Source organism: Propithecus coquereli, unplaced genomic scaffold (assembly GCF_000956105.1).
Source record: "Propithecus coquereli isolate 6110/MARCELLA unplaced genomic scaffold, Pcoq_1.0 Scaffold223, whole genome shotgun sequence".
NCBI classification, from domain to species: Eukaryota; Metazoa; Chordata; class Mammalia; order Primates; family Indriidae; genus Propithecus; species Propithecus coquereli.
In genome coordinates this window covers 4,242,147-4,259,975 of record NW_012147523.1, presented here as the reverse complement: position 1 = coordinate 4,259,975, position 17,829 = coordinate 4,242,147, and the positions used below count along the sequence as shown (strand labels likewise).

At 40.1% G+C, this 17,829-nt stretch overlaps 2 protein-coding genes across 2 annotated transcripts in view; one reads left to right on the top strand and one right to left on the bottom strand.

Moving 5' to 3' along the window:
* The window catches only part of CDR2 (cerebellar degeneration-related protein 2, 62kDa), a 25,735-nt gene extending 18,916 nt beyond the window's left edge, over window positions 1-6,819 (bottom strand). Inside the window, exon 1 of the mRNA XM_012644988.1 lies at window positions 6,448-6,819. Within this exon, the coding sequence (XP_012500442.1) occupies window positions 6,448-6,526 (79 nt within the window). The 5' untranslated portion in view covers window positions 6,527-6,819. The remainder of the gene's footprint in view (window positions 1-6,447) is intronic.
* Window positions 6,820-12,120: 5,301 nt separating this feature from the next.
* The window catches only part of LOC105810892 (transmembrane protein 180), a 24,933-nt gene continuing 19,224 nt past the window's right edge, over window positions 12,121-17,829 (top strand). Inside the window, exons 1-2 of the mRNA XM_012644938.1 lie at window positions 12,121-12,141; window positions 13,479-13,811. Of these exons, the coding sequence (XP_012500392.1) occupies window positions 12,121-12,141; window positions 13,479-13,811 (354 nt within the window). The remainder of the gene's footprint in view (window positions 12,142-13,478; window positions 13,812-17,829) is intronic.

The window sequence follows — 17,829 nt, the reverse complement described above, 5'->3', positions numbered from 1 at the left end:
GTGGTGGTGGTAGAGGGGGACAGGAGTCAAATCAGAGGGACACCAAGGTTGGCCAACTTAGGCAGGGCCTAACTAAGGAGGTCAAGAGTTTGCTTTTACTCTGAATGTGATGGAACCCAGTGGAGGCGTGACAGGATTACTCTGCTACTATGTAAACAGACTGAATGGAACAAAGGTGGAAGCACAGTGACGGAAGGATACTGCGATCGTCTGGGTGACAGATGATGGTGCCTTGGATTAGGGTGGCATAGATGGAGATGAGGACAATTCTGACATGTTTTTAAAGTAAAACTAAAAGGATTTGTTGATCAATTCGATACAAAGTGTAAGAGAGAAAAGGGGGAAAAAACCCTGGATTTGGTGATAATGAACAAAGGGCCCAATTCAGAAAGGAAGGTCACAAGGAAGATCTGAGGTGACATTTTAGTCAGAGCTTGAAGGATAAGGAACTTACCGGGTAAGGGCCAGGAAAGAATCTGGCATATTCTCTACATACAACCTTACAAGCAGCCAGTATGACAGAAGCATGAGGGGCAAGTGAGATGACATGAAGTGGGAGAAGCAAGCAGGGATCAGACCATACAGGATTTTATAGGCTACAGCAGAGAAATCCAGAATTTTATTCTAGGTACAATGGAAAGTAATTTCAGTTAATGTCATAAAAATATTACGAAAACAGGGAACCTCACTACATATGATTTTTAAACTTAATTTTTAGAAACTGACAAGTGAGTTTTAATGCCTGTCCATTACTACTAACAGTAAAACTTAACCTAGAGGCCGGGCGCGGTAGCTCACGCCTGTAATCCTAGCACTACGGGAGGCCGAGGCGGGCGGATTGTCTGAGCTCAGGAGATCGAGACCAGCCTGAGCAAGAGCCAGACCCCGTCTCTACTTAAAAAAAAAAAAAAAAATAGAAATTATCGGGACAACTAAAAATATATAGAAAAAATTAGCCAGGCATGGTGGCACACGCTTGTAGTCCCAGTTACTCGGGAGGCTGAGGCAGTAGGATCGCTTGAGCCCAGGAGTTTGAGGTTGCTCTGAGCTAGGCTGTCGGCACTCACTCTAGCCAGGGCAACAGAGTGAGATTCTGTGTCAAAAAAAAAAAAACTTAACCTAGAGTAAGTGGCAACAACTTCTGTTACCTGGACACGTCCATTCAAGTCTGTAATTAGTATTCTACTAGGTTAGTATTAATAGAAACAAAGCAGCAGAACCTATCACACACCACTTTAGATCACTTTAAAACATTTAACAACCATTTTAAATAAAAAAGTATACTGTTGGTAGATAGGTGCTAAAATACATTCTCTACTGATTTGCTTTCCTTTTTTCCCCTTGTCTCCTATGGTCTTGTCTGATGTGATTTTTATATTAACAATGCCCATTACTATCGTAACATTAAGTCTTTAGTTAACAAGTCTATGAAAGAACATCTTGTATTCACAGAACCTTTACAAATCAGCTCAAAACATCTGAGAGACATTAGCCTTTATATCTTTACAAGGTATTTAATCCAGTTTTGCAGATGAGGACAACCTGAAGCACAAAGCTGTTAAATGACCTGATCAAATCTACGTGGTGAGTCACGGACAAGACAGGAACTACTAGGTCTACAGGTTCTAACTCTTACCCTCATCACGAGTCTTTATTATCCTCATCTGCACAGTTTTAAGGCTACTGAAAGGGGCATCCACGTATTTCTTTAACATAGAGAATACAAATTTCCCCCTAGTTGAGGTTACTTAATCTTTTCTACTTGTTTTCCTAGACAGTGATGAGAAACTAGTGTTCAACTATTTGGGTTTTTACTGCCAGCTCTGCCAGTGAAAGCATATACAACTCCAGGCAAGTTAATATCTTGTTTTCATCAAATGAAAAAGGAACGATGTATGGCTGAAGATGTTCCAGAAAAAATGATTTTGTACTCACAGGGTGTGTAATGTGTATACACAGACCTACATAGAAGCCAACACACTGTATTAAAGACAAGGCATAAAAATATTACCTAGATATTACTTAAGTCTCTCCTTTTTAAGTTGTAAAGTGGTAATTCCTCACTGGGAAAGATCAGACTCACCAATGTTCTTAACTAGCAATCAAAACCTGAGCCGAAACCTCTCAGAGAATCAAGAATGACTTGAGACCATCATCAACAACTTTCACTCAGTAATGAAACTACCTATGCTACTTAACAGCAGCCCGGAACATCTTCTCTCCTGCTCCTACTGCTAGGAAGAGATGCCAAGTATAGCACTCTTTAGTTAATAGCAACCGAAAAAGAATTTGAGACTTGTCCTTATCTCAATCCTTATTTCCAATTAAACAAAGCCCCAACCTGGCTCAGTAACCTGAAGTCTCAGTCTCCTAAATATTTCATGGTATGTTTAGGATAGAATTTTAGCAAGTCAAGTCTCAACTACAAGAAAGCTTCTGTGAAGTCACACTGTAAAATAGGATATTACTTCATCTGTTAGCTTAAAGACACTGGACTTTTTTTGGTCTTTAAAAAAAAGTTTGTTTCCTGTTGTGTAGCATCTGGCTTCCATAACCAAAAAAGCCAAACACTGGCAGTAAGCCTAAGAAGGTTTTCTAAATAATTAGTGGAGGGAAAAGAAGAATATTAAATGTCCTTTACTTTTAATTAAGGCACAAAAGAAAAGGAAAAATATAGTTTTGAAACCTTGCACACCCGTTCTTCTCCATAAGGATTACAATAAAGATTTTCATTAAGAGGTTGTCTTTTCTAAATCCTATTGAACTGGCCTGGCTTAGACAGGCACTAAAAATACCATAGATTTCCCGCAGGCTTGAAAAATGCAACATATTGATATATTCATATGTTAATATTCTTTCACCAATGAGTCTTTGCAGGTAATAATATTCTATTTTTAATAGTAAAAACTGTTAGCTTTAAACACATTCACTCGGCCCTACGCCTTAGACAAAAAATTAGCACTAGCAGCTGAGTGATTTTTTTTTTTTAAAGGACCTTCCCTCCACAATTTTGAAACCTTTAAATCCCACTATTATATTTTTCCTATTTTACTTCAGTTTCTTAAAAAAAAAATAAAAAAATACGAGGACATCACATTCCCATGTTAGCTGTAGTCTAGCAGTAATTCAGTAACATTAAGGCTGAAAGCTTTTCCTATTACAAAGTCAAACGCGTCATTTGGTGACGCCTGTTTAACTCCTGTTGCCAATGTTACTATAATTGGGAAAGCAAAAGTCCTGAATATAAACATCAAGAAAAATGATGGTATCAGTTTTAGTAATCCTCTAAACAGTGATTCAGCAAATAAGTTGCACCCAAGGAAGATGTACTCATCTTGAAAAGAAATTTTAGGACTCCTTTAAACTAAGAGTTCTTTGCTGATCCATATAGCAGAAACCTGAATCCTTATTCCAAGTTTGTACAGCTCACCAAATGACAATTATAATAGCAGCTGGCCTAAAAGAAAATCCAGTCTCTGAAGACTTTCCACCTTGTTCACAGGGGCACATTTCAAAGCAAGCTCCATCATTACCTGCACTGAAGGCTCCTGCTGTCCCAGAAAAGATCTTACCCACAGAGATCATTGTCAGTTTTCCTACCGTGCCAACTCAGCCCTCTGACAAAAGACAGTCTCTTCATCAAAGTGTTTTGTAAAAGCAAAGAGTTTTCTCCTCCTGCCTACACGCAGCTTTACATGTTTCTAACAAGGTATGAACAGTAGACCAGAGTCTACTGAGGTTAGAATTTTGCAACAATTTTAATGTTAAAAGGAATGCCCTAGCTAACCTTGATACAAAGATTCAATCTATTTAAATAATGGCTTCTATTGCTAAAGGAAAAAATTTTGTAGTTCTAAGACTTTGAGAACAAGATCTTCAAAAGTTGTTTTAAGTAGCTCTCCCCAAATAAGCCTTGCTCAGTAATAGTGAGGATGTTTAAAAATGAACAGATGTCTGCACATGATAAAATCCCACTAGACCTGCTTAAGAAATCTGTTTAACAGGACAGACCTGCTCCCAGACTTTTTCAGCAGCAAACATCTGAGGGCCTACAGTGTGCCAGGCACTGTAGGGGGCACATACTAGGAGGCAGCATCTCCAGGCTTCTCTAGTGAACAGATTCCTGGAACATCAACTCCATGAGAGGAGGAACCCTGCCTATACCTATCACATGGGTAGGCACTGTGGCCTCAGTGCCCAGATGAATACCTGGCACAGAGCAGATAACAAATTCTCGAGACATGAACAAGTTTTAAAATCTGTTAGACATTTAGGAGTTCTTTAACATAATTTAGCAAAATTGGGGGAAAGATATCCTTTTACTCACATGGAAGCCTTCATTCTTTTATAAGCCATAGTCACAAGTTATAAGTGTTGGAATGCCACATACTTTATTCCTACCTGACATAGTCGGTTGTGACATAAAGGGTTATGTCAAAGTCCACTGTGATAATGAAGGCGAAAACCCTTTGAAAAGCACAAATTCCAAATGCAAATTGGCAGTAAAGAGGTTCAGACCTGTGTTTTTTAAAGTTTGTTAAACCTGAAGACAACTTCATTTTAATCAGAGGTTAAAGAGAATTCCATGTGTAACCCGGACGCCTTGCATTTGCTTTTCAGTAGATTAAAATGTTACAACTGGTTGTTCCTTAACAACCTCCCACAGGGGGACAGTGTAGTGTGGACTAAGGCACCTGATGGAAGCGAGCCATGAAAACAGTAATCCTGTGTGAGTGCTTCTGTTCAGTTCAACAAATATTAAAATCAAGCCTCTAGTATGTGCCAAGTATTATGCTAGATGCTGGAGATAAAAAAAAAAAAAAAAAGAGCTCTCTCTGTCCTTAAAAATTTATACCTCTTAAATACAGCAAAGAAAAATACTTAGCTTTGATTATACAAATTGCTTAAATTATAGGGAAAAAATGTTGCAACTGCAAGAGCGGTTGCCTCATAAATCCTGGAGAAAGTATCAAACTAGGCCATCAATCCTTATGGGGAAATCCAAAAACAGGTCTTTTAAAATGTATGACAAATTTGTCTTTTGGACATAGAGAACATGGTGGCAAACACTGCACTGCAACTGCCAAACAGTTTGCACCGTATAAGCGTTAATGGTGAACTACTTTGGTTCAAGTGATTGCATATTAAGAAATCACCTTCTCCCCCAAACAGACGCTTTATCTTCATTTTCCTTTTCTGAGTCTACATTCTTTTTTCCCTCTAAGCTCAATGTTTAGCATGAACAAGAATCCTGCCCATTTAATATTTAACTAAAAGATGTTAATTTTCACTGCAAGTTTAGAACTGAAAGAATTGATTTACACAAAATTGCAGAAACTGAAGATGCCTGGAAAAACTCCTGAGCATTACTCAGTACTCACTATAGTGGTCAGGAATGTCTGCTGTGGAGTCTGCAGTGGAACCCTGGCTCACCCAACAGTATTCACTTCTACCTCTATAGCTATCGGGAGGATTAAATGTGCAGCTGTGTTAAGGGCCTATCAAAGTCTGGCACATAAAAAGTGTTCCCCAATTGCAACCACCTGCTAATACGCAAAAAAGGGGGCCACTGGCTCCAAATCGAGGGCTGCACTAAGATTATTCTCCGGAGACACCATCAGCAAGAAATCCAAGACAGACCTGTTTTTAAAGTGAAAGCTGGAGTGCAAACTGAAGTGGTAGAGGTACAAATGCCCTCACATCACTTCATGTGGCACCTAGTGAACTAACGCCCAACTGAAAAAGCTGTAAACTGGGATGGTAAGGAAGAGATACGGCTTGGGCAGTGACCACGACTCCTCATTCTGTGTGGGTTCGAAAACACTTGCTCCCACACGTAGCTTTAGGCAAGCCACTTTACCATTTTAGCCTCTGCTTTCCTCATCTGGAAAATGGGATAACAAGTTACTCTCTCATGTAGATGCGGATCAAACAGGGTATGCAAAGAGCTTGGCACAGATCCTGCCACACAGCAAAGCCACTACCACCTGCAGCAGCTCACCCTCGGCGCTGGCCATTAAAGGCGCTGTTACGACTCGCGGAGGGAGACAGAGCGGGTCTGCAGCGGGCTAAGCTAAGGAGCGGCTTCCCTGGCTCTGCCACTTACAGCCGGGCACGCTGGTTCACCCCTCTCTGCCTCGGAGGAATGCAGTGAGGATTAAATGAGTTAATCCACGGAAAGCGCTTAAAACGGTGCCTGGCGCGCAGTTAGCACTCAGCGCGCATTAGTGATTATTCCAAGTGCTGCGCATTAGCAGGGCCGCGGGCCCCGCGCGCCGGCTTCCCGCGGGCGGGATGCGCGGGCAGGCCGGCCCCGCCGCCAGGTGAGCCCGAGACCTTCCTCGCACTTGCCTGGGCGGCCCGCAAGCAAAAGCAACTTTTTTCACAGTTTCGCACCAGGGGCTTCCCCGGCCAGGCCGCCTGCTCCCGGGGCGACCTCGCCCTCACCTTGCTGGAGGTCCTGGTGGTCGTACCACGGCTCGTCCTCCTTCATCTCAAACTCCTCCACCAGGTTTTCCGCCAGCATCGCGGCTGGGTCTTCCGGGGGCAGCGGCCCCCGCCGCCGCCGTCCCGCCTCAGCCGCTGACCCGGGCTCTTCCCCGGCCCCTCCGCCCTCAGCCAGAGCCGCCCTCAGGCGGGACGCGCCGCCGCCCAGGCTCCGCCGCGCCGCCTCACCACAGCAACCCGCAGCGCACGCTGCCGACTGGCTTCCCGACGCGCCTTGCGCAGCCCAACGGCCAGCACCCCGGCGCTAGCGTCCCGGCAGGCGCCCGGAGCCGGCTCCCCACGCAGCAGCCGGGCCCAACGTGGCACTTTGGCAGCTCCCTCCCCGACCGGGGCTGCGATTCAAACCCCCGGCGGCGTCTCGACCAATCGCGCGCGGGCCGCCGGCCGAGCGGCACCCTCTTCTCCCAATCGCGTCTCCCCGAAGGCCCGCGGCTCGCCCAGTCTCGAGGACAAGCAGCCAATAGCGCCTCTGGAAGAAACAAAGAAGGCGGGGCAAGCGCGAAGGGGTGCGGCCGAGAGTCCCGCCCCCTCGCCTCCCTTATGTAGCTTCTGGAAGTGGGTTTGGGGTTCCGGGGTGGGGAGGCGGCGGCGTCCCCTGTGGTGGGTGTCTGGCCGGCTGGCCAGTCAGTGGACAGGCTGCGCGAGCCGGAGGTGCGAGGACTCCGCCTCAGAGCAGTGGGCGGTTGTCTTGGGGACTCCTTCGTGCCCACGGGAGGCGCGCAAGGTGCCGGAAGCCCGAGGTTGGCTGCCTGTCTGGCCCTTCTCGTGTCCTGACTCGCAGATGCTGGGAGACTCAGGGCCGATCGGGAGTCTGGGGCTGAGAAAACGCCCTCTGCGTGTTAGCTCTTTTCTCTTTGATATCTGAGCCCTGTGAGCCGCTGGGAATTGTACTCACTCCCGCTAAAACGGTGGGCGCCAGACCTACTTGAGAATCTGGGGCGGGGAGGAGTGCTGGAAGCTGTCTACTCGGGGGACAAAAAATTGCAAGCGATTGTGCATACGGTTTTTAAAAGGTACTCGTAGACCACAAGGTAAACATCTGGAGACATGACATTGCTTCTGGACAGGAGAGGCTGCGGCCCTGGCACTTGATGGCCGGCAGGGCAGTGCACGCTGTCCTCCAGACATAGCACAGTAAATACTGCTCGCGGGTTAAGCTTCTAGCACCATCGTGCAGACAAAGCACGGAAACTCTTAAATAGGGCGACAGACCTGAAGGTCAATGTTCTCAACCTTGACGTAAAGGTAAAGTTACAGCCGAGAGGAGAAGACAGCAGTGCCAATATCTGTCTAACGCTGATAGAGCAGAACAAAAAATAGAGGTTTACGTATATTATTGAAAGAATATCTCTAGAACGTAAGGTAATAACTATCAGAAATTCAGAGGGAGGGAAGAGAAGGGGAGTAGTATGAGTTAAACCCTGATCTATCTTAGCAGTGAGTTGACAGATAATACCTTAAGTTGATAATTCAATAAATCCTTTCCACAGATACGGAGAGAGCTGTCAGAACTAAATATGGGAAGTCGTTAAGAGATTTCCTGAGGGGAGAGGTAGTTGGGGCTGGGGACTTTGGCTTTTTGTTATAAACCCTTTTGTGATCTTATTTTTTTAACCACTTTGTACACATTACTGGGCTGAAAAATAAGGGAAATAGTAGGGAAGGCGTTGTAGATTCTCAAACTACTTTTGTCTTTCTAAAGACGGGTAATTTGGAGGAGGGGAAAAATTCACCCCAAATAATTCCTGTGGGTAGTAAAATTTAGGGTGTCCACTGCCTCCCCATCCTTGCTCAAATCAATGTAACCTCATGCTGATGCTGTGAGGGTCGAACAGCTTGACTCCAGGGTCACCTTTTACATAGGCTGTAGGCTACTGCCCTTGAAATCTTGCCAAGGACAAGAAGACCTCCCCATTGTGTGGTTGTTGTCTCAAGTTTTACCCTTTGATCTTTAACAAAGACTGCTTAATAGAGTGAAAAACACAATGGATCTAGAGTCACAAAAGCTAGGGTTCTTGCCATAGTTGGTACCAACAGAGAAGCCTTTTGCCAAAAGGTTTACAGGAGAGATTGCCTCTTTGCCTTGCTCACAGAGTTAGGAGAATCAAAGAGAAACAATATGAAGAAGCATTTTATTCCCTTTTTAAATGTAAAGCTGTGTCATTGTTACTGATAGCGGTTAAAGTGCAGGTACCCTTGGGGACAAATATAAATAATAGTAATGGATTATAACCCATTGAATAAAGGAAGAATCCATGAGTATCCGTCATGTATACTGATATGCATAAATAAATGGGAGAGAAAAGAAAGTTCTTATAGTAGGATACCAACTAAAAAATGTAGAAGGAATCACAATGTTAGAAAGCAATAATAAAGGAGGAATGGTAATCTCACAAATCCCTTTCTTTTGAATCCAAATATACTAAAAGGCAAAATGTTAGTGATCTGCTTTTTATTGCTAGGTTAAGAAGAAAGCTAGGTCCCCTACAAATCCTCTATTGCCCTAGTTGTTAATATTCAGGTAGAGATATTAGTCCAGAGTCAAAATAAAATCATTTAAAACCAACTATGCGAATCACTACAGATAGAGTCCTTTGAAAAGAGAGAAAATTGGGTTTAGAGTTTGCTAATGGTGATTTGTGGACGCTTAAGGGCTAAAATCATGCACCTGATGCATGATCATTACTGATCCGGAAGGTTGAACGTGCTGGCTGTTTGCTCCATGGCAAACAGAAGCTCATTTTAACTCCACATGGAAAAAGTGTACTGGAACTTTCTTTTGAAAAAAAGAAAAGAAAGAAAGAGAATGAATGAGAAAAAAGAAAAAGAAATCCATCTGGAGAATTAAAGTTATTGATAGTTTAAAATAACAACAAAACAAAACACCCCACAAGCTTTATGCCTTTTGGTGTGTTAGCGGATTCTTCTTAAGGACACCATTTAAGGAAACTTTTTTTCCCCTGGAAAATCTTGAACAAAAATTGCATTGAACAAGTTGTGTTAGTTTTCAGCGCTAAATTTGGAGGGATCTTCGTTATTCTTTTAAAGTCTACTTAGTTATAGCTTAGAAGCAATTATAAGTAGCCTTTTCAGTGACATTAATATTATTTGGTTTTGTAGTAGGTTAGTAAATAGCTACCCAAGTTGATTCCAAAAGGAGGATTTGGGGCGTTCATTTAATAATTCATTACTATTTAGTGCACTTGCCCAGCCTAATCACTACATCATTTTGCGACTTTTAAAGTCTTCTATATAAAACATTTTATGGTGAGGATGATCCAGCTTTAGAAATTCTTTGTCTTTGGTTGTAAAGATACAATGCACCTGTTCCTTTGAGTTTTGTTGCTATAGTAAATTCATGTAAGGAGAGTTTTTAGATAGTAGTGGTGGCTTTAAAAAAATTGTAAGTGATGATTTTCAGTTTGATACTTACAAAAATTAGTATTTACTATGATGACAGTAATAGAAAGCAAAATATTGATGGCTTCTTTTGCAGAAGGAAATAAGATTTTTACTTCCTCCTCTCAATATATAAAAACAAAGAGAAGTTCAGACTATAGAGTTTTTCATAATGCTCTTAAAACCTTATATTCTTATGTTTCAGACAGGCTGGGTACTTAACTCAAATTCTTTGAAAAAAATTTTCAATTCAACTCAGAGAGCTTATGACCCTTTGCAGAATACTGAGTTTATAAATACCTACCTTCTGACTTAATGATAGATCAGTTGAGAAAGGTGTGGTATGCTTCTTGGTTTAGCATGCCTGAAATAAAGCTAAGGAAAAAAAAGAGTGCCTAGATTTTGGTAGGCTAAATTTGTATCTTAGCTTTTGGTTCTACTGACTCCCTTGTTTTTTTGTTTTTGTTTTTTTTTGAGACAGAGTCTTACTCTGTTGCCCGGGCTAGAGTGCTGTGATATTAGCCTAGCTCACAGCAACCTCAAACTCCTGGGCTCAAGCAATCCTTCTGCCTCAGCCTCCCGAGTAGCTAGGACTACAGGCATGCGCCACCATGCCCGGCTAATTTTTTCTGTATATTTTTAGTTGTTTGGCCAATTTCTTTCTATTTTTAGTAGAGACGAGGTCTCGCTCTTGCTCAGGCTGGTGACTCCCTTGTTTTTGACCATCTTAGTAACAAAGCGACCTCTAACCTCAGTCTTCATTCTCACTTAAGCCAAAAGAAACTCCCTAGAGATCTTTACCAGTAGTTCCCAGCTTGTTCAAATCTGAGAATTACCTTTTAAAGCCAAAGTGGCTGTGTGGCTGACCTCCTCACAATAGTGCTTGTACTTTTCAAGTGTTTGAGAACTGCATAATGACAAAAAAAAAAATCAGATTTGTGTTTGATCATTACAGCAGAATCTACAAACGTTTTAATAATACAAGTAAACATGTGGGCAAAATATTCTTTATTCAGTCTACAGACAATGTTTTCTATGCATATGGGTTTGATAACCCCTTTTGATGATTTTAGGGCCCTACCACTCAGAGAATTAGAATCATTCTTGGGTCTCAGGGTGCAAAGTGAAGCTTAGGGACTTTAAATAATCTGATAATCTGAGCCAAATGCCTACTTCCCCTTTCTGACTTGCCCTCCCTTTCCCTAAGAAATTTGACCATATAGATTGAAGTATCTGCTTAATTCTGTTCCTGAGTCTACAAAGTTAAAGCAGAGGCCCAAGGATTATCCAAGCAAATAAATCCTTCGAGTTATTTACACAGTTGTCTGTTTTCTGATTAAGATCGTGGAGACCTGGTCAAATATTCCAGTAAGCCAAAGATAAAACAGGAAGATCATAGTGTTCTTGTAAAACTATACTCAAGATTAAAAGGAAGATAACTCTATGCCTACTTCTTGCTTGGTTAGCCTTTTCCTGTTTTCCAGTTGTGAAAATCAAAAGGTAAGACAACGGGTTAGATTTAAGAGGGGCCTGTGCATCAGAGCAAGGATCAGAATGTGTTATTTTTATACCCATCTTAGATATGTCCTTTGGGTCAAAGCTACATTGTCTATCAGGAGAAGATCAAGAATAAATCTTCAAATGCAAGTCTGTACTACTGAATGGACAACTTTATACTAAGATGAAGGGCTTGCTTCTGTATCTTATCTCTGACCTTAGCAAAAGGCTGTCACTTTGTTCTTTTTCTGTTGTACCCTCCCAAATAGGGAGGGTAATAATGCCATAAACCTATCTCCCTGACCACTAGTTAAGCTTGTCCAAACTCTTGGATAAATCCCACCTTATAAATTAGAAGAGATAATAAAAATATAGGTAGAGTCACACTCCATGCAAATTAGGGTTCCTGGCAACATCTCAAAAACGTACTGCGTGAATGATTAAATAAACAAAGTTTTGGACTCTTAATTAACTAAAATTAACTAATGTCCAGTAGAATTTTGCCACCCATCAGCTATTGTATGCAAACAGTGAATTTAACTTTTTTTTTTTTTAAACAAAGGAAAGAAGAGTTCCTCTGCACCAAATATGACACTTCCAAATATCAAACCCATTGCTTGGGCATACTCTATGATAACATTAGGGACTGAAATGCTAAATTCTGTCTTCAGTTTCTACTATGTGAAACTTTTTCTACATCTGTACAAGATTTCGGATATGGCCTTTTATCAAGCCCAGGTGAGATGGAATGTTTACTGTCCTTTCACGTGGGCCAGACCTTCTCTTTCTTCACAGTTGTGTATCATTGTTATTTGCCAAAGAGCTGATTCTTCAACACAGCTGAAAAAGTTATCAGAAAAAGTTCTCCATGCCCAGGTTTCTCTGTTTGAGGGCAAAGAAAGATCTTTTAAAAGATTGCCACTTAAAACATAAAGGCTTTAGAGTTTAAAGGGTAAGCTTTGGTTATCTGGAAAATTACATAGGAACAATCAGTAATATTATTAAGATATTTATATCCTTGAAAAGGCCCATGGTGTTCACAAATTGTATCGTAACTCATGACCAGTTAGGTCAGGCTGAATAGAGTTCATGGTTTTAAAACCCTTATATTTTATAATGTTAGCCATTTATTACCACAATAACATACTTATTAGATCCATTTTGAGATGATAAACATTGATATTTTAGCTTTTCCTAATGAAATTATGTAAAACGATGCCTTTGTGTAAACAGGCCATCACTCTTTGCAAAGTCATGGCCCTGCATGTCACTGTTAAGAGGCAATCTAGGTGCTAGCTAGACTCTAGCATAGCGATTGAAAGCACAGACCCTGGCTCTGTTGTTTATTAGCTAGGCAAGTTGCTTAACTTCTCTGGCCCTTTCTCATTTGTAAAGTGAGGGGTAATAATAGTACCTGTGTTACAGGGTTGTTTTTAAGGATTTGATAAAATCATGTAAACCCTTATACGATGCCCGAACGCAATGTGAATGCACATTGGCTTTTGAGTAGTATTAGCTGTTGTTAATATTTCAGTTCCTTCTGAAAACAGTGAGTTTTTGTACTGATCAGCTTTGGTTACTTCACATGAGCGAAAAAAAATTCAGGAGTCATTTTTATTTTATATGCATGGAGTAGTTTATGCTACTACATTGAAATAATCCTTTGTGTTTTTTCTCCCTAGATAATTTTTACGATCTGGAATGTTCTTAATAACCTGATTGGGTATTTTCACGACAACTCTAAGGCTGAATGCTGCTCAAGTCGTCATGTTTCTATCTTGTGTTGTGCCCCTTTGTATGCAATAGCCTTCCTGCTTCCTTGGTTCCCTTGGAAATACTATCAAGAGGGTGACTGGCTTAGTGGACTTCACCTGGTGGTATCATTGTGTGCTTTTGACAGCACACTCACCTGTGTTCAGCAAGCCCAATGTGCACTGTTTGCAGAAATTTTCACTAGACATGAAAGTAGGCTTCAGCTTATTAAAATTAACCAAGTGGCATCACTGGTAGCATCTACCAGTATCCTTTTCTGTGGCCTCATCTCTAATAACATGGAAATTTTGCCCTATTTTCAGGCCATTGCTATTGTCATTGCCTTTCTTGCTGCTGCCAGCCTTTATGCTGGCATGTACCACATGAGACATTTCGAACTTAAAAGAAGCCCCAAGGAAAACCTTCTCTTGGAAAATGAAGAGGATCTCGCCTGGACCACTGTCGTCTTAGCCATGAGACAAATCTTGTCCCAGAAGAACTTTTACCTCTTTCTGATAATGAATTTCTTCCAAGTCTTTCATTTAACCTTCTTCAACAACTTCATGATGATCTTTGCAGACAGTCTCATTCCCAGGGATGTTCTTTCTTCTTCCATAAGGAGCATCATGTACGGGGCAGGCTTTATTTGCCCACAGGTATGTGATAATTCTTCATGTATTCCTGAAGGGATTAGAGATTTAACTCTTACCTGGGTGAGGAAATTAGAAACCTGATTTTATCAATAGCTTGGACAAAATGACACATATGTATTAAGAGACACAAAGATTCAGAACTCTAGATATTAAACAAGATTCAACAGAAACATATTGGAAAAAAGAAACAAAAGGAAAAAAGAAAAGAGAATCTAGTGAAAGTTGGGCAATGTGGTATTTTAAACATTTCAACTTTTGAATTTTGTTCCCCTGAGCTTTTTCATTTAAGCCTCAGCAGAGCTATGGAGGAAAATAAACAGCTTCCTATGAACATGTATTAGTAGTTTAGCTCTATTCAGGCATTTAAGATTTCTGTTACTGTTACACAGAAGAAGAGTTTACTCGATCGAGAATTCTTGGAGCCAGGTTTCAAAACACTTGGCTAAAAGCCTGAGTCCTGGAATTCCAGAGCATTATTAAAATTCCTTGGTCATGAGCATTATTGTAGAGGGCATGTCCTTCAAAAAAATATACTGGCCTGCTGTTTATTATACAATTTGGAGAGCTGATATATTTGCCCCCTTGACCTAAATATATCCCCTAAAAATATGACTTGAGTAGGGCATGGTGGCACACAATTGTAGTCCCAGCTACTCAAGAGGCTGAGGCGGGAGGCTTACTTGAGCCCAGGAGTTCAAGTCCAGACTGGGCAACGTAGTGAGACCCTGTCTCTAAAAAAAATAAAAATAAAAATATGACTTACCTAGCCTATAATATGGATTTTCCCATTTTCACAATTAAATGATAAGTAAAACATGGTACCTATACTCTTTAGGGAATAAGTTATTCTAGATAGACTAGTTTTTGCTGTTTACCAACTTTCAAAAATATTTAAACCATTTAAGGTAGAAATGTTTCTAAAATGTTTTAAGTGTTGCCACAATTTCTTAAGCAAAGAATATAGGATAGAATTTGCCTTTCTGAAAATCTATCCCAAGGTCTCTATGGTTACTGTATATACCATAATAATGATAACTCACAGTTATTGAGTGCTTGCCATGCCAGGGACTATTGCCAAGCACATTGTACACATTGCCTCATGTAATGATCATAACAACGTGCAAGAGAGAGATTCTTATCTTACAGATGAAAAATGGAGGTGCAGAGGCATCTGCCTTTAGGGCCACGCACTTTTAAGATTCTCTCTCTAAAATGCACTGTGCTTACGTCATTTATTTAGCAGAGTATATCAAACGAAATTTCATTTTGGTTTATCAATATAGTCCTAGGTGTGTGCATGATAAGACAATGCTCTCCTTTCAAAGCAATTTGAGGTTCATCAAGTTGTTTGCTCCTAGTTCAACCTCCCAGAATGGGAAGCTGTTCATGTTCCTGTCTCTGCTTGTTACTTGCTATCAGATTCTAGGCTGTGTATACCTTCTTACTTTAAATTATGTACAGTGCACAATACTTGCCTATAGTTTCTCCTCTTCACCAAGTAAAGTTTGTTACACTCTTATGTAAAAAAAGAGAGTAGATAGATTTTTAAAAACAGCCTTGTTGAGATATGATTCATGTACCATACAGTTCACTCAATTAAAACATGAAATCCAATGTATTTTAATAGAATTACAGAGTTGTGCAACCAGCACCACAGTCAATTTTGGAACATTTTCATCACCCTAAAAAGAACCAGTCAATCTCCACTCCACTTTCCCCTCAGCCCCTGATAACCACCAATCTACTTTCTGTTTCTATGGATTTACTTATTCTGAACTTTCTTATAAATGGAATCATATAATATGTGGTCTTTTGTGACTGGCTTCTTTCACTTAGCATGTTTTTTTAAACATTAGACATAATTTGATGTAGACTTGGCACATTTTTAAGATTCATCCACGTTGTACCATGTATGAGTACTTCATTCCATTTAATGACCTGATAATATTCCATTGAATGGATATACCACATTTTGTTTATCTGTTCATCAGTTGATGGACATTTGGATTGTTTCTACTTTTTGGCTATTAATGACTAATGATGCTATGAACATTAATGTACAAGTTCTTGCAGAGATGTATATTTTCATTCTTTTGGGTGTACATCTAGGAGTGGAATAGCTGTGTCATACAGTGACTCCATGTTTCACATTTTGAGATAACAGATACCAAAATGGCTGCACCATTGTACATTCCTACCAGTAGTGTATAAATGTTCTAGTTTCTCCGTATTCTTGCCAACACTTGATATGATCAATCTTTTTCATGTTAGCCATGCTAGTATCTATATAATATCTTATCGTGGTTTTGATTTATGTTTTCCTAATGATTACTAGTGATGTTGAGTATCTTTTCATGTGCTCACTTGCCATCCATATATCTTTTTGGTGAATTATTCAAATCTTTTGTCTATTTTTAATTGAATCACCCATCTTTGGATCACTGATTTGTAGGAGTTCTTTATATATTCTAGATACATGTCCTTTGTCAGATATATGTTCAGTAAATATTTTCTCTTAGTCTCTCTTGGTTATTAAATATTAAGAGAAGTATGACCAAAAGATTTCAACAGCCCTTTTTCTGAAGTCCTCACAAGAACATGAATTTCTGTTGATCTCAATAAAAAGTCATCATACAATGGAAATCCAAAGTTGCTTTAAATTTATTCTTAATTTCTAGAGAAGTAACACTTGCATAAATCATCGTGGTAAAAAATGACAGCTCATTGGAATCTTTTATTATTGTTATTTAATTTGGCTAAGTCACTTTAACACTTTAATGAGCAGGTATAGTAATGAAGGGTGAGCACCTACTGTAATATATTTTCATTTTCTTAGGCTGTCTTCTTAGTGGCTTTCTTTTTTGAGGAGTTGAATAAGTAAAAGGAGAAAAGAATAGACAAGTACTCTTTCTCTCCAATAACTGTTTTTAATAGGTCTGTCACTTTTCCACATTTCACTCCCGTCAAAGAAGTAGAGTAGTAGCTGAGTTAAGAGAATGGCTCTGAAGTCTGCCTAAGAGGAATCTGGCTCCATACTTACCAGCTGTGTGACTCTGAGTAAGTTACTCAACCTCTCAGTGCCTCAGTTTCCGCATCTACAAAATGAGAATCAAAATAGTACCTACACAATGGAATAATTAATATTATGAAGATTAAATGAATGAAAACATCCAATGTACTTAAAATGTTTCCTGGCATTAAATAAACACTCTAGAAATGTTACTTCTTATTACGTATAACTAATTCAATACAGCAGATGTTTATTAGACTTTCACTTGCAAGCATAGCACACTGCCTTCATCTCTCTGTTTTGATTTAGGCTCCTTTGGTGTAGGTTTGCCAACACTTACGTTGGGACTCACTGTTGAACAGGGAGCCAAAATCCTCAGTTTGTAGAGGCTTTATTTTAGTAAAAGAAAAAACAGTCTTTCTTTTTTTTTTCATGATTTTTATAATATTGCTCATCATTGGCTTATATCTTCTTATATATCAGACACAACAAACACAGCTAACAATTATTGAGTACCCTCTATGTTGAGTATGGTGCTAGATAAGAGAGAAGGAGGGAGAGAGAGAGAGTTAGTTGGTGGGGGAAATGCCCCTTAGGTAATTTATCTGCCAACACATAGCTGATAAAAGTGACAAAGCTGGAATTCAAACCTAGGGACATCTGATTTCAAATCTTGCACTTTCCACTCTGCCACACATTTCTTATATTATTTACTTATTTTGTGTATTTATGTATTAGAGATCGAGAAGAAGCAGCTTCATTTCAATATGTAGAAATGTGTTACTTTATAATATTATAATTCTATTTCAGAATATAATTGTATTTGGTGGGGTTTTTTTTTTATGTTTATTTATTTTTTAGAGACAGGGTCTATTTCTGTCACCCAGGCTGGAGTGCAGTGGCCCAATCATAGGATACTGCAGTCTCGAACTCCTAGGCTTAAGCGATTGTCCCATCTCAGCCTCCCAAGTAGCTGTGACTACAGGTGTGTGCCACCATGCTCAGCTAATT